This window comes from Poeciliopsis prolifica, unplaced genomic scaffold (assembly GCF_027474105.1).
Source record: "Poeciliopsis prolifica strain line A6 unplaced genomic scaffold, Auburn_PproV2 SCAFFOLD058, whole genome shotgun sequence".
Taxonomy (NCBI): domain Eukaryota; kingdom Metazoa; phylum Chordata; class Actinopteri; order Cyprinodontiformes; family Poeciliidae; genus Poeciliopsis; species Poeciliopsis prolifica.
In genome coordinates, this window is record NW_026562433.1 from 2,959,674 (window position 1) to 2,974,637 (window position 14,964).

The 14,964-nt window shown below is 42.3% G+C and overlaps 2 protein-coding genes across 2 annotated transcripts; one reads left to right on the top strand and one right to left on the bottom strand.

Moving 5' to 3' along the window:
- Nucleotides 1–2,068: 2,068 nt before the first annotated feature.
- Nucleotides 2,069–9,250, top strand: pcolceb (procollagen C-endopeptidase enhancer b). The gene is made up of 9 exons (XM_055060313.1): nucleotides 2,069–2,181; nucleotides 3,259–3,367; nucleotides 4,601–4,859; nucleotides 5,058–5,182; nucleotides 6,478–6,614; nucleotides 6,691–7,514; nucleotides 7,600–7,680; nucleotides 8,233–8,403; nucleotides 8,907–9,250. Exons 1-9 carry the CDS (start codon nucleotides 2,087–2,089, stop codon nucleotides 9,035–9,037), a joined length of 1,932 nt encoding a protein of 643 aa, XP_054916288.1. The 5' UTR covers nucleotides 2,069–2,086; the 3' UTR covers nucleotides 9,038–9,250.
- An 835-nt stretch (nucleotides 9,251–10,085) lies between these two features.
- LOC129379507 (transmembrane protein 272-like) lies at nucleotides 10,086–14,735 on the bottom strand. Its single transcript, XM_055060314.1, is given in 5 exon segments — nucleotides 10,086–10,673; nucleotides 12,183–12,389; nucleotides 12,475–12,525; nucleotides 12,607–12,665; nucleotides 14,625–14,735. Coding segments are annotated over 4 exon segments (516 nt in total). The 5' UTR covers nucleotides 12,644–12,665; nucleotides 14,625–14,735; the 3' UTR covers nucleotides 10,086–10,452.
- Between the last annotated feature and the right edge of the window lie 229 nt (nucleotides 14,736–14,964).

Sequence of the window (14,964 nt, forward strand, 5' to 3'; positions counted from 1 at the left end):
CACCGAAGGACCCCGAAACCCAACGGGGCTTCATTTGCGTCAGACATATTTGGCAACGAAGCCAGCTGTATTTCATTTAGCTTTCCATGGTTTGCCATAGAAAGTTCAACCACACAATTAAATTAAGGGTAAAGAATTCAACTATTGTTGAAAACGTGAAAAAAGAACAGCGGGCCCCGGCATTCGCATAGTTTGGGGGACCGCAATTGCCTGTGAACTGCAAAAAAATCCCCAAATATTTGAGACTTCCCCCTATAAACTGCTCATAACTGCCTATTTTAATACTTCAAACACCATATAAACATGGTGCAAATTGTAAAATTTGCAAAAGAAATTCCAGCGAAAGTAAATGTTAGTTTTTCAGCATGCGCACACATTTTGCACAATCAGACTCTTGAAGCTGTGGGTTGAGTCTGGTCACTGGCTATTTTGGTTCCAGCGTTACTGGAAGATTGAGTTCAGAGTGGAGGCGATTGATTAGTCTGAAGAGTCCTGATCTCATTCGTGAGATAACTCATTAAAGGTACTTTAGAGCAGAAACTGTTAGTCAAGCCATCTTGTTCAACATCAGTGCCCTTTCTTCACGATTGCTCTTCAGAAAGAGCAATCAAATATTCCTTTTGTTTAAGCAAACCAAAAATATACTCTTTCGCTAAACTTTTTGATTTGCTGGTGTATTTGAAAGTAGGTACCCTGAGCAAGTTTTCTAAATGCAGGCACTAACAAGACTCCTGCTTACCGCTGGCTGTGCAGTGAAGTGTTTTTTATACATACAATCATGGCCATATGTTTGGCAGTGACACAAATGTCCGGGTTTGCAGCATTGTAAGTTCAAACTCTTGATGTGAAAACAATTCTAAACAATAAGTCTGGACTTACTGTGTTGTTCATTTTTACTGATAACTCCTGCTTTTTGTTTTTGCACGTTCGATCCGACCTTATGGTGTCAGATTTAGGTTCTCATGTTTAGAGCTGTTTCCTTGCCAAAAAAATCCACCATTTCAATCTTCTGACCTTTTAGACTCTGTTTTCACTTTTGTCTTGTGACAGTGCTCCAACATGTAGAGAAACGCTTTGGTCATCACCAAACTGTTTGTGGTTTGTCAAAGAGATTTCTGTTTGAGGAAGTTCTGACCTTGGATAGAGATGTGGGTTAGCCCACACATGAACTAGACAATTTTGACACATTGGACTTATCACAGTTCTGACTTCATTTGTTCTCTGGACTAATCATTGTGGTCTAGCGATTCTGGACAATTGTGTCTATCCTCCGACAGAACCTCTTAATGTGAAGTCTTGATAGTTCAGGAAAAAAAATGACTGAAGGTGTGCAATATTTTCGTGGATCCTAAGACAATCTTGGATCACGTTCTGGATCCCCCCCACAGTTTTCTTCCGGTGCAGATCACAAAACGTCCAAAGGGAAGATTCCAGGAAGCCTTTCCAAAAGATGCTTACATCTTCTCAATACACTCATTTTTCATGCAAAGGAGCAGGAAGTCTACTCTCCAACCCAACCCAACCCAACCTCCAATGGCCAGCCCAGGCACCCAACCGAAGAAGTTCATTGGAGCCACTTGACTCGCAAAACACATTATGGTAAATGGATTGGTTGTGTAATGCGTCGTCATGTCCACTTCACACTACATTCAGTCATTCGCACTCTGACGGTGACAAGCTCCTGGAGTTGAGGCTGCCGTGCGCCGGGGATGAGAACCTGCAACACCGTCGATTATGTGACAAACTCTTACTACTGTCATCACTGTCCTCCCAGAATGAGTGATACTTCCTCTTTTTTTTTTCTTTTTTACATTACTACAGCTAGAGACAACAAAAAGCAGGCGGGCTGCATTGATATCTGTAATCTGGATCAAATATGTGGGATGCTTGCTGTAGCAGGGACTCCATCCATTTATATTTACCCTCTCTCCTTTGTCAAACAACCTTTACTCAGCTTTCCTTTCATCATTGCCACCTCTTCCCTCCCTTTCCTGACCTCAGACTCTCTCCACGCCTATGCCTGACTTGTCCCTCCTTCCTCCGTCCTCCTCCTCTGTCTTCTCTCCTACTCGTTGAGGACAGCAGGATGGAGGACAGGGCATCGACTGTGTGTCTTCTTGTCCTTTCTTTGGCTTTAGGATGGACCGAAGGGCAGAGTCAGGCGAACAACACAGACTCAAGGTAAGAGTTCATATCTGTTGATACCATCCCCCTTTTTGTAGCTTGTGTTTTTTTCCCCAAAAAAAATGTTCACAAGTGTGCACAAGTGCCAAGTCATTTTCAAGATCAGAACTGGGTGTCTGGCCCGATTCCTTTATTGGGATCAGTGGGAGTGCAGTGGAAAAGGAAGTGTTTAGAGTTGGGAGCGTGCAACTGACATCCTGTAAACTTGCATAAAAGAAAATGACACACATTTGAAAATTATGTAGTAATTAAACTGGGCATATTCACAGAAGCCTTTGGATCTGGTGGCTGCAACACTTTAGCAAAGTTCTTCGTCTCTGGAGCTGAGTTTTATGGCGTTTTTTGTGTGTGTTTTTTTTAGAGCTTCAGCGAAGCCCGGCCTTCCACAAACGCACAGGGTGTAAATTGAACATGAGTAACAAACAAATACCTGTGGGCTGCGAAGCTCCAGAGGGTCTGAAGGGAGGGACTTTAACCACTGGGACAGTCCAGCCAACTGTGGCCGAACAGCACCACAGTGGACTCACAACACATTACAAAACAAGAGGGAAAATAGCAGAAATTTCGTAATCTTAGCAAATATATATAGCAATGGATTTCATAAGATGACAAACTGCTGGAGAAGTGGAAGACTCTCTCTGCGTACAGTGGGTGCAGCAAAATTAAAAGCTGAAGCCGGTCGAGCTTTTGATGTGTGTTTATCTGAGTGTGGAGTGGTGGGTGTGTGTCACTAGGCACCATGTGTGAGCAGTCTGTTGCGTCGCAGGTTGAAAGTGCCTATTTGGTGCAAAAAAGTGTGTCTCCTGTCAACTTTCTTGTGGTGCAGCCTTCACACAGCGCACATACAGTATACGCGGGGTAAGGCTGCTGGCCTGGTTTGACCACGCGTCAAGTGAAAACACACCACTTCCACCTCCCTCTGGCCTCGAAGAACACAGGCTGCCACTGTTACATACTGTAGGCGTATTTAGTGACGTGTGCATGCAAAATTTTACCTCCAAACTTCTCAGTTTGGCCGATCGGGGAAGATTCATTTCATGGAGTCCACAGCAAAATTTCTATTTTTTTTTTCAGGACTATGTTCCCCTGCGGAGGTCACCTGGTCACTGACTCTGGCATAGTGGCCAGTGAAGGGTTCCCCAGTTTCTACAAACCCAATAGTAAATGCACCTGGTACATCACTGTGAGTGAATTGCTTTTAATGTTTCTATTTCAAATTTCTTATTCATTCACGCTCCGTTTCTCATCAAGGATATATTCAAAATTCTTTGAAAAGATATTTCATGTAAGCAGAGTGCAGGTGGCCATTTTCTGTCCTTGAAGAGTTTGATGTTTTCCACCTGATCTGCACACTTGAATTCAGTCATTGATTTTTTTTTTCATTGAATTCATGTAGAACAAGGGACACATTTAAAAGTTGCAGGATCTGACCCTCAAAGAATGCAGATTGAGACGTAAGAGCATCAGGAGTAGCAGAGGACGGTCTTTCCTAGCAAGAGCTGAGAGTTCAATAATAGTCGGTCATCCTTGACATCCTCAGGAAACACAAGCTTTTACATGCTGATTAATAGTTGCTGATTGGGGTAGACATAAAGAAGATAGACGACTAAAGATTGTCAAAAAGTAAAGGTTCAAAAGTCTGGGGGAGATGTCAGGGATGCTAAAGATTCAAAAGCAGATGCTGAAGATGATGACGACTCCAAAAGCGAAGACTGAGAGTGGAGGGACACTTTTGACCTCTTCTGGGCTTGTGTGGAGTTGCAGCGGGTTTAGAGGCGACCAAGACGGCTGCTCTGACAGTAATCTCTGAAGAGGATGGATGTAATTGCTTTGGATGACATAAAACAGGAAATTGGGACAATGATGGCGATGTACATGATGACTGAGAACAAGGATGCTCTGGAGATAGAGAGACAAAGACCCTGCAGGATGTTTCAGGTGATGGTGCAGATAGAGGTGATGCTGTTCCCTCACATGCAAACTTTGACTGGCTTTATTTCAATATCTTAGATCTTTTTAATAGTAGCATATCGTAACTGATAACCAAACAGGCATGATAAATTTCTGATACATCATAACGAGAGAAGAATACCTCTGAGAACGATTGAACATCGTTTCCTCTTTCTCATGTGCTTCCAGTACTCTCAGTGATGTTTAACTTGTTTGTCCCGGGTGTGGACACCCGCTGCAACCAGAATTTCTCCAACATCCTGAATATGTTATTGGCTCATGGAACCAGAAAAGACTGTCAGTTCTTGCGGTATTCATGTTGCACATTCTGGTATTCTGTATCCCGTAACAAAAACAATGTGTGTTTCCCTACCACTTAAAACCAGCATGAAGTATGATGCTAAATATAGAAATATACTCCAGCATGTAATAAAACCCTTATTTCCGTCCTCTCCTAATGCACCAGGTCCCAGAGAGTCATGTGGTCATGCTGTCTTTCCGCCTCTTCGACATGGAAGCTGACCCCACCTGTCGCTACGACTACCTGGACGTCTACAACGGTCACTCGCGCCTGGTGCAAAAGCTGGGCCGTTTCTGCGGGACGTTCAGGCCAGGCGCACTCATCTCCACCTCCAACACCATGATGCTGGAGATGGTGTCCGACGACGCCACTGGAGGGAGAGGATTTCTCGCGTCTTTCAATGCAGGGAAGCCACATATGGAAGGTTTGGACGTCTTAGTTTCCATCTGCTGAACTTTAATGGCTGGAAATTTGTTGCTGTTTTATTTGTAAAGTGCAAAAATGATAATTTGTCTGAAATCTCGTCATCTTGAAGGACGCAAAGCCACCGCCCCATCAAATCACGATGTGTGCATGCATGGATCTAGTTTGGACTAGAGCATTTCCTGTTTTGACTTCACAGAGGACCAGTTCTGTGGAGGCCGTCTGACCAAACCACAGGGTTCTGTGAAGACGCCCAACTGGCCCAACTCCAATTACCCAGCAGGTATCAGCTGCTCCTGGCACATCACAGTCGAGCCGAGCAATGTAAGCTGATCGCCATACACTAACTAATTATGGTAATGTAACTAACTTTCCTCTTAACTTTGAAGTTTTCTTTTCTTTTCTTTTTTTTCTTTTTAACCTTGTTTACAAATGATAGTGCCCCCTGGTGTTCTTTGTGTTATCCGGCAGAAAAGCTATTTTAAAAAATGGACAGCTTGAATCATCTTTCAACAATCAAAAGATGTTGAAAGTCCTCAGGGTGTTCATGTCCTGTGTTCATGTTGAAGTCCTGTGCACTTAGGAAGGTCGTCATGTTTGCTGTTGAGTGGGTCAAACTTAAGTCAAGATGAATAAAAATCTTCTTTTCATTAGGAAAACGTCTCCAAAATTGTACAGGAGTTTAATTTTGTGTTTTAATTCAACAATCCTTTGAAGGTGTTTTGAAACACTTGATGTTTCAATTTGTTTAAAATGGTTTTTAAGTGTTTTATGGAAACACAACAAACATTTGGAGAAAAATGCTCTGCTCTGAGACTAAAATGAAGGATTTTATTCCATATGCTAACTGATAAGTTTGGAGGGCCTTAAACACACCATCCCCACGGTCAGGCATTGGGTGGCCAGCATCGTGCTTCTCTTGAGTGGGCACAGGAAAGCTGGTGAGAGTAAATTAGACATGGAGCTAAATGGACAAATGGCAGGCCTATTGTGGAATATACCCTAAGGCTGAATGTCCCAGTCAAAGTCCTAAATCAGTTTGAAAATCAGTGGTAAGACTTGAAACTGTATCTTCACAGATGCTCTGCCTCGAATCTGACTGAGCTGGAGTTGTTTTGGATTAGAAGTATGGACAAAATGTACATTTCTATGGATGTTTCTACTTCAAATGTCTACACTGCTATTATAGAGTTGAGTGACACAAATCCATTGTACAATGCCCATCAATAGGAAACATAGTTAGTAATTCACATTGACTAACATTTGGATGTGTTTGTGGAAGATGGGAAAGAAAAAAGTGAGACAGTGGCTCATGAAGGTAATGAAGGTTAAATAAAAGAGTGCATTGAGTTTCTGCAGGTGTGTTCATGCCAGCCAAGAGATTGACCTTGAGGAAATGGAGGTGTGTGTGTGGGGGGGGAGAGAGGGGGGTAGTAACCAAGGGCAACAGAAAGAGCTAAAAGCCCCTCTGTATTTCCCTTCCTGTATTTCCCTTCACCTCCAAGTCCACCTCTCTGTGGCTGTACTGTACTCATTTCATAAAAACCAGGACGGAACAAACATTCCTGCGTCACTTTCTGTCGTAAAGCTTATAGTTTGTGTTGCCGTCTGTCTTCCAGGTGATTGAAGTGAAGTTTGAGAAGCTGGACTTGGAGTCTGATTTGTACTGTCGCTACGACTACGTGGCATTGTTTAACGGAGGAGAGACCGACGACTCGAGGAGGATTGGGAAATACTGTGGAGATAGAGCGCCGCCGTGAGAATTTTGCTAAGAAATTACTTTCAAAATTGCATTTTGAGGTTTCAATGACATTTTCTCAACCTTTATGTAGAACGGTGGTGACAAATGGCAACGAGCTCCTCGTCCAGTTTGTGTCGGATCTCAGTGTGACCTCAGACGGGTTCATGGCGCATTACTCCAGTGTGCCCCGTGAGTCGCGCACACCCACAGCTGGAGGTGACTTCATCTACAGACTTCAGCCAACTTCCAGGCCACAGAAACCAACCTCAAAGCCGAGGAAACCCACCAAACCAACACCTAAACCGACCACCAAACCAGCTTTAAGAGCAACTCCTAAACCAGCTAAAAAGCCAGTGAAGAAACCAATTAAACCCACTTTGAAACCTTCTCTCAAAACAACACCGAGACCAACGACTAGACCTGTCCAACCAACTACTAAACCTGTCAAACCAACATCTAAACCAACTACCAAACCACTTGTTAAACCACGACCTGGCGCCCGTTTTAAACCGACACCAAAACCCCCCAAAAAGCCAATTTCAAGGATTCTGGTAAAGAAACCCCCACTCCGCAAACCTACTCCCAAGCCTGCAGTCAAGTCAACCTCCAAACCAAGACCAGTGAAACCCACACCTAAGTTGCCTGTAAGAAAACCCACAGCTAAACCTGGGGATAAAAATGCACTTAAAACCAAAATAATTAAGCCAACACCCAAACCTAGAGTCCTGCTCAAACCCTCACAGAAACCTTGGGTGAAGCCTAAGCCCACCATGAAACCTCGAGTCAAACCTATGAAGCCAACCCCAAAGACTGGATTGAAACCAACAGCGAAGCCAAAGGTAAAGCCCAAAACAACAACAACTAAACCAGAACTGAGCAGGACTGTGACCAAAAAGCCTGCTGTCAACATGACAGGTGAGTGAAATGGAGCTGTATCAGTAAGGATGCCACTTGATGTGTTTCTTGTTTGAATGCGTGTTTGTGTGAACATTTCCTGCAGCTTCGCCTCTCAACCCACTGTGTACTCAACCCTGCGCGAGGATAGGGACTCTCCATTCCAACTTCTGCCCACATGACTTTGGTGAGGAGAAACTCCAGCTCCTTCGTAAAACATCTTTTGTCTAAAAATAAAACAAAACATTAGGACATCCTTTTCACTACCAGGGTTTTCCCTAAGTAATATTGACATTTAACCTGTTTTATATCTCTGGACATTTTATTTAATTGTACTTGTTGAATTGGCTCATTCAACAAAATCCATCCACAGAAATGTGTTTTCTACCAGGGAAAATAACAAGGACACTCTTCGCTCTAATAACTAGTAATATCAGCAAGAGAAAAAGACCTCTAGGAATCAAGACTGTTCCAAACAATTACACACAAAAAATAGACTTTTTAGAAGCCAACACTAAAGAAATCAGGGATGGTATGGAAGATTTTGCTTCATTCTGTACCTCAAAAAAAAAAACACAATTTCTTCCTCTGTAAAAAATGAGTAATAAGTTATCATATTATATCCTAGAAATGGAAATAAACATTCTAATTCAGAAAGGCTATTGCTCAGCAACCACCTCTGTCTCCTTTAAAGTCTTTTCTGTTTTTCCTCTTTGTTCCGCTTTGTTCGCCCGTCCAGTGATCACAGGGAAGGTGACTTCTCTGAGTCCCGATCCAAGCGGCTCAGCAACTTTGGAGGTGTTTCTGATCAAAGCCTATAAGGCTGGGAGCCTGAAGATCAACAGATCAGGACCCATCAAGTCAGTCACTCTGAGCTCCGCCTGCAAGAAATGCCCCGGGATCATCAAAGGTATAACGCAGAGCCATGCATTTCTTTGTATCAGTATTTCATACGACATAAGAGGAGCTGTTGTTTGATTAAAAAGTGGCGAGCATTCTTAGATGTTTTTGCTGATTTAGTGTTTTTACAGCATCTTGTGTCCCAAAACCACATCAAACCAAGGTTTGCTTTTAAGTCTCAAAATATCATTACGTTGAGGTGTGCCAGTCAATAAAGTGAGACAAATTGTGAATACATTTCTTGGCATGTTTTCAGTTTAGGGCCAGAAAAGAATCATTGAGGAAGTTCAAGGAGTTTCTGACAAGTCATAAGTTGAAGTCTCCGCTGAGATGTTTGCCCTTTGTTTTCAAACGGAGGTTATTCAGCATAGTAAGATATTCAATCTTAATGCTTACTCCAACAAACCCCTAGTTCAGTAATCGAAAGTTTCCTTGCAAAATATTTGAAATGTAAAACAAAAAATAGAAATGTTTTGTCACAGTTGCACTTTTTTTTTTTTTTCTGTCCTCCAGGTCGGAACTACGTGCTGATGGGGACGGTTGACGCCCAGGGCAACGGCCAGCTGAGCCCGTCCAACTTCGCTCTGATTTACCAACCCGCGCACGCAAAGTCGCTGGAAACCCTCTCCCGCAAAGCGTGCTGATGACGTCACGACCTCAGCCAACCGGTCCGCGTCCACGGCAGAGAAACGAAAGATTGGCAAAGGTTTGAACGACGAGGACATCCCGCAAAGCTTTCAACGTATTTCTACTCACGGAAGCCCGTCACGTTTCAAATACTCGCCGTCATTTCATCTTGTGTTTTGTATGTAAATTATGTATTAATGAAATGAATAAACAGGTGTCGGGATATTTCAGATGTTTCTGCTGTTGAAGTCTTATTTAACACGTAAAATGCAGAAGAGTTCATTTTAGTAAGTTTGTGGCATTTGCACAGTTTTAGTTGGTGCAAGCTCTCTTTGCAAAACAAAAGCATTCGTTGCTATGTAATGGAGAAGAAGTCTGATTACAATTGCAGAGGTTTGTGTGTTTTTTCTTTTCCACTTTTGTTTGAAATAGTTGATCTTTATTGATGGCGGGATCGGTCCACTGAGATTGAAGGAGACCTTCAGTGTCAACTCTGGGACTTTATATAGACATCTGTGTGTCTTTTCAAATCAAATCTAACTGTGAATTTACCACAGATGGAATCCATCGAAGCTGAAGAAACATCCCCAAGATGATCCGTGGAAACTTCTGCAACTTGAGCTTTTAGAATTTTGAAAATCATTTAATACAATTTAGAGCAAGGACGCAACGTCAAACATGGACAACTTGAAGCGCTGTGAATACTTTTAGGATGCACCGTATCTTCATTGCAAGCTATTTAATGTTTTTTTTTTTCCTTCCTCTGACTTCACTGAAACCAGCCAGTCTTCTCTCTGTAACATCTTCCACTCTGAAAAGTGGAAGCTATCACTTATGTCAGATATGTCAACTCTGTTCATCTTCTTATGTCTCGGTGTGCCTCTACCTTACTTATTACGCCCGTAAATGTCAAACATGAAAGGTAAATAAGCTGTCACACACAAACATTATGCACCTATTTACCTTTACATTTTAAATGCGCTATATTTGACAATATAGCTGAACAATAAGATTTGACGCGTGTTTCAATATAGACGTCGGCGCAAAATAAATGAGCACAAGCAGTAAATTAAAGAGATGTTTTATGATTTCCTCTTGGTCTTGGTAAAAAAAAAGCTTAAGATGTAAACAACCCACCAAACATATCTTTCAGCACCGCAGTCCAAACAAACAATAGATTCATTCATTGATTCACAGTGGTAGACGAAATACAGCAAAAATGAACAAAAATGCACACAGCCGGTGTTAAAAACGCACAAAGGTTGGGAGGCATAGAGATTCAACAGCCATAAACAAATAAAAGTCACTAAACTGAATATTTACTCTCCTTTTCAAACTTGGATTATTATAATAAGTTGTTTTCGCACAGCAGAAGCCAACAGCTCCAGTCACGCTCGAAGCACCGCGGCTCCAGTTCTCGCCGCGGTCTCTCTCAGGCCGGCTGGTTGGCGTCGTCGTCGGAGTCGGCCCGGCCGCACAGGAAGAAGCAGAGGAAGACGCAGCAGCCGGTGAGCACGAACAGAATCCCCAGGATGTAGACCAGCGTGGTGTTCCAGAAGGCGAACAGGTAGAGCGTCTTGTTACAGTAGCGCGACACGTCGGTGGCGTTCTTGTTGTACTCGGGCTGATAAATGGAGTAGATCCAAATGTTGCCTGTCCAAAATGGGGAAGGAATGCGAGCAAAAAAAGTATTGTGATAAAGTTTCAAACCTCCCATGTAAAGAAGTGTCAAGACAGCTATGTTAACCACAAAAAGTCAACAATGAGTATCAAGCAGATGAGAAAAAATCATAATATGAGTACAAGTCCAGCTGTTTTATAAAAGCCTGAGATTTGTCAAAGATTTATGATCAAATAGCTTCATGAAAACCATGTTTAATGCCTGTAATTTGAAAGCTTAGCCGGTGCCATTTAATGAACAAATTCAAAGTAATCTTTTGAATATTTGTACAAATTGCACAGGGAGGGAATAAAAAAAATGCCAAGACCCCTGCAGAACTACTGACACCTATAAAAACTATTGATCTCTACAAAAGGCTGCAGTGTTCACAGAACTGACAGTCTGCAGAAGGTTAAGCACAGCAGTGGACAAAACCTCAGAGTCTTACTGTCCCTTTTAGTTTCACAAGAAAACATCTGCGATGGATGGCGCCAGTGAATTAAGAAAAAATGTACATTATAGGGCGGCATCTAGTGGTCAATGTGCATAATTACAAGAGGTTTATTCTACAATGTCAAATTTATGAAACGTCACACACATGCAGCTTTGCAGCATTGATAAGTGTAACCATGATAATTCAAGAGATAAAAACATTTAGTTTCAGCAATTCTGTTAGAAAAGTTAATTTATAGCAGTTCTTGACACAGAGTGAAGAGTTTCAAATGTTTACACTATTTATGATGATCATAGAGACTAGCTAATGAAACTCCCAAAATCCGCAGGCTTCCTCCAACCTGCGGATTGACTTACGAATACATTGAAAATTTTACTTTCATCTGAGGACTCTGGTCCTCCGAGCCACAGGTCAGTCCTATTAGCTTCTCAGCCAAGATAAAACATTTCTGATGTCGTTTGTGGCTCAGGAGCGGCTTAAACGCTCACAATGTGAACATTGTAGTCAGTCTTTGTAGGACAATAGGCCATGATCTTCTTTGGTAGTCTGTGTCTCACTTCCTGTCAGCGTCATGCATTTCATGTAGCCTTTCAGAAGACACACAGATAAATGATCTAGAAGGCGCCGGCATCTCAACTAGAAAAACTGAACTGATGGGCTGATGACAAAACTGAAGACTGAAAATCCAAACGGAGCGACTGCTTCAGTCGCAAACAAACCAAACAAACAAAGAAAAAAAGAAACACTGGAAAGACTTCCTGATTCTAAAGGTCTTCATAAATTTTATGTACAAATGTAAAAAAAACAAACAAACCCCAAAACAACAACAATAATTCAACTGTCGCATCATATTTTAAATGTAGTCAATTTAAACTGGTGAAAAACTAAAATGACAACTGGGGTCTGAAATGTGACTTGAACTAAATTAAAATTTGCTTCTACAATAATCACCAGCTTCTCTGCTGTTAACCCGCCAAGGGGTTGTCAGACGACCAGTGACATTATTTCTGTCCTTTCGGGTTCGGTACAAATAACAAGAGCTGCTCACCTGTAATGAACCAGCAGAAGAGGAACAAAGACACCAGCGAGTTTCAGACGTTGAGAAGGTGGCCCGTCGTTGTTTGCGGTGCATCTTTGGTGGAGCGTGAGCCGGGGAGGCAAGACAGGAGGTTGAGAACGATGGTGAAGACCCCCGACACGATCAGGTAGATGGGGATCTTCTCCTGGACTGGACACTCGTTGCGGTATACCACCCCTAGTGGACGGAGGAAAAGCTGCTCTGTTAGGAAGCACAGTGAAGCAACACGACGACACGGGCAGAAGGACGGACAACCGCTCACCGACTGCAATGAAGGCAATGGGCATGACGCAGAGAATCGCCTTTGAGACTCCTGCAGGAAGAAACAAAACATGGACGGTCAATTTTCAGATCAGAACAGAAACCATTAAGCTCTCGGGAGAGAGGATCTCACCCAGTACAGCCGGATGGGGGTTTTTGATGTCACTCATCTTCAGGGATGGTGACGCTAACCTGCAGAGGTCAACAAGGAATTGTGACGCTGATGGACAAATTAATCCGTCACCAAAACAAACCTGACAACTCAGATGATACAATCCACCCTTGTATAATCCAGTATTATACAAGAAAAGTTGAGATATTCCAAAGTTGTCCTTGACGGCTGCCATCTTGGATGTCATCATGGAGTCTAATATGAAACTGCTTTAGACAAAATAAGTTTCAGATCAGTGATCAGCTGACCTGACAAAGCAGGCAGGTGAGTAAGGCTGCGACAACTCAGAGAGATAAGACAGGGGAAGCCCATTCAGGGCTTTACAAGTAAATAAAGGTGCTGTCAATGGGTGAGTCACACAGACTGTGACTGACAGCGCTTAGACCCGCCTCCGGGCTCCGACCGGTTGTCTCTAGACGGCACTGGGAGAAGGCAAAGGAGTTCTATTTTATTGTTTTTTCACTGATTATCGGTCTCATGCTACAAAATACATTTATTTTCAATAAATGTATTCTTTTTTTATATATAAAACTTACACAATGCAGCTTTACACGAACCAACGATCCCAAACTCAGCAGCTAAGTTTACAACACAATCTGTGGGAAAACAAAGACTCAAGGTACTGCAATTATAAAGTGCAGACCGGAATCTGATTGGCAGAGTTCGCCATGCCGACGTCAAAGAACTGAAACATTGTCAAAAAGAAGAGTGGATCAAAAATCCTCCCAGACGCCGTGAGAGATCAATAAACTTGAACAGAGAGCAGCTGAGCTGATAGAAACGCATTGATCGAACGTATTGAGTAACAGTTGCTGCACACATTTCTCCATTTCGGCTTCACTTTTGACAGAGTGGTCTGTTGTGTGCGTTTGAAAAGGTGAGATTGGGCTCTTTGCAAATGTGGTAAAGATAAAATAACTGTTAATGCAATATGTTAAACCCAAGAACTGAATAAAAACAAAATGCCTACATGTAGATGGCTTCGCTCGTATTATTAAATAATTTCCAATCAGGCAATTTCAGAAGTATTTTCACTGGCAAAAGCTGAACTGTTGGAAGCGGCGTTGTTCTTGTACATGTTGGACACCTTCCAAATGACACATCCAAATGAATTTCACAAATCACATGGGACAGACTGCTAACAGAAAAGCTCCAATTAAAGCAACAGGAGTCAACAAGTTAGAAATATATTTGCAAGAAATAAAGTTGGATACATTACCCACAATGCAAGTCTCTTAAATAGCAAAACAAAAAAAAAAAAAGTTTTTTCTGCTTTCACATGAAAAGCACTGCAAATAAAAGTTAAGGTTAAATACAAAAAAAATAAATAAAATAAAATGCTTGACGTCACAACTTAGGAAACTCCCATTTGGTTCCTGCTACACACAGAAAACTTTTCCAACTGTTTAAAAACTTTCAAGTGCAACGTTATGTTTGAACATTATTTACTCTTCAATAATAATAATAATAATAATAGTAAATGTTCTATTTCGGGTATAAATATTACAGCCATGGCAGTCCAATAATGTTTCATCAGACTGCACTCCCATAACCAGTCTGACTGGAAAACGGAGATCATAACACAAAACGAGTGGAGGGAGTGTGTGAACCCAGACCAGAGCTGAACCGGTTCCAAAAAGCTACAGTTTATTTTCAGCAGCAACATGTGGAAAGGAATCTGCTGCACAGGAGGGAATGAAAACCCACATTTGCTCCTGGTTCCGTGGCGCAGATTTAAAAGAACGCAGAAACGAGCTGCAGAAATCCTCAAACTTCTCTCTTTCTCTTTCTATCTCTCTTTCCATCTCTCTCTTTTTATCTCTCCTTCTCTCTCTCGCTCGGTGTGGGACAGACACAGTCTGCTGCTGACAGAACTCTAGCCGCCTCCCACGTCCCGAAAAACGGCCTCTGCTTCAGCGGTCAGCCGCGGAGAGTCTCCGGTCAAAGTCAGCCCCGCAAAGGAAAGGACGTGAACTCACCTGCAGTTCAGTCAGAAGTTTTGGTTTCTTCTGGGTCGTCGGTGTGTCGAGAGCGAGAGCCTCTCCCTAATGTGCGGGAGGGAGCTAGGTGACGGACGGAGCAGACTCCTGGCGGCGGGAGCGCGCACGCAGAGCTGCTCGCGAGCGAGTTTGTTTTCCTGCTTCCCGTTAAAATTAAAATGAACTTCTTGGCTATACAAGAAGATACCATTAGCCATAACAGTGACCATTATATTAAGTTTTTATCTTGTCCATTGTATTATATTGTATTATATTATATTATATTATATTATATTATATTATATTGTATTATATAACTTAATATTACACTATATACTTA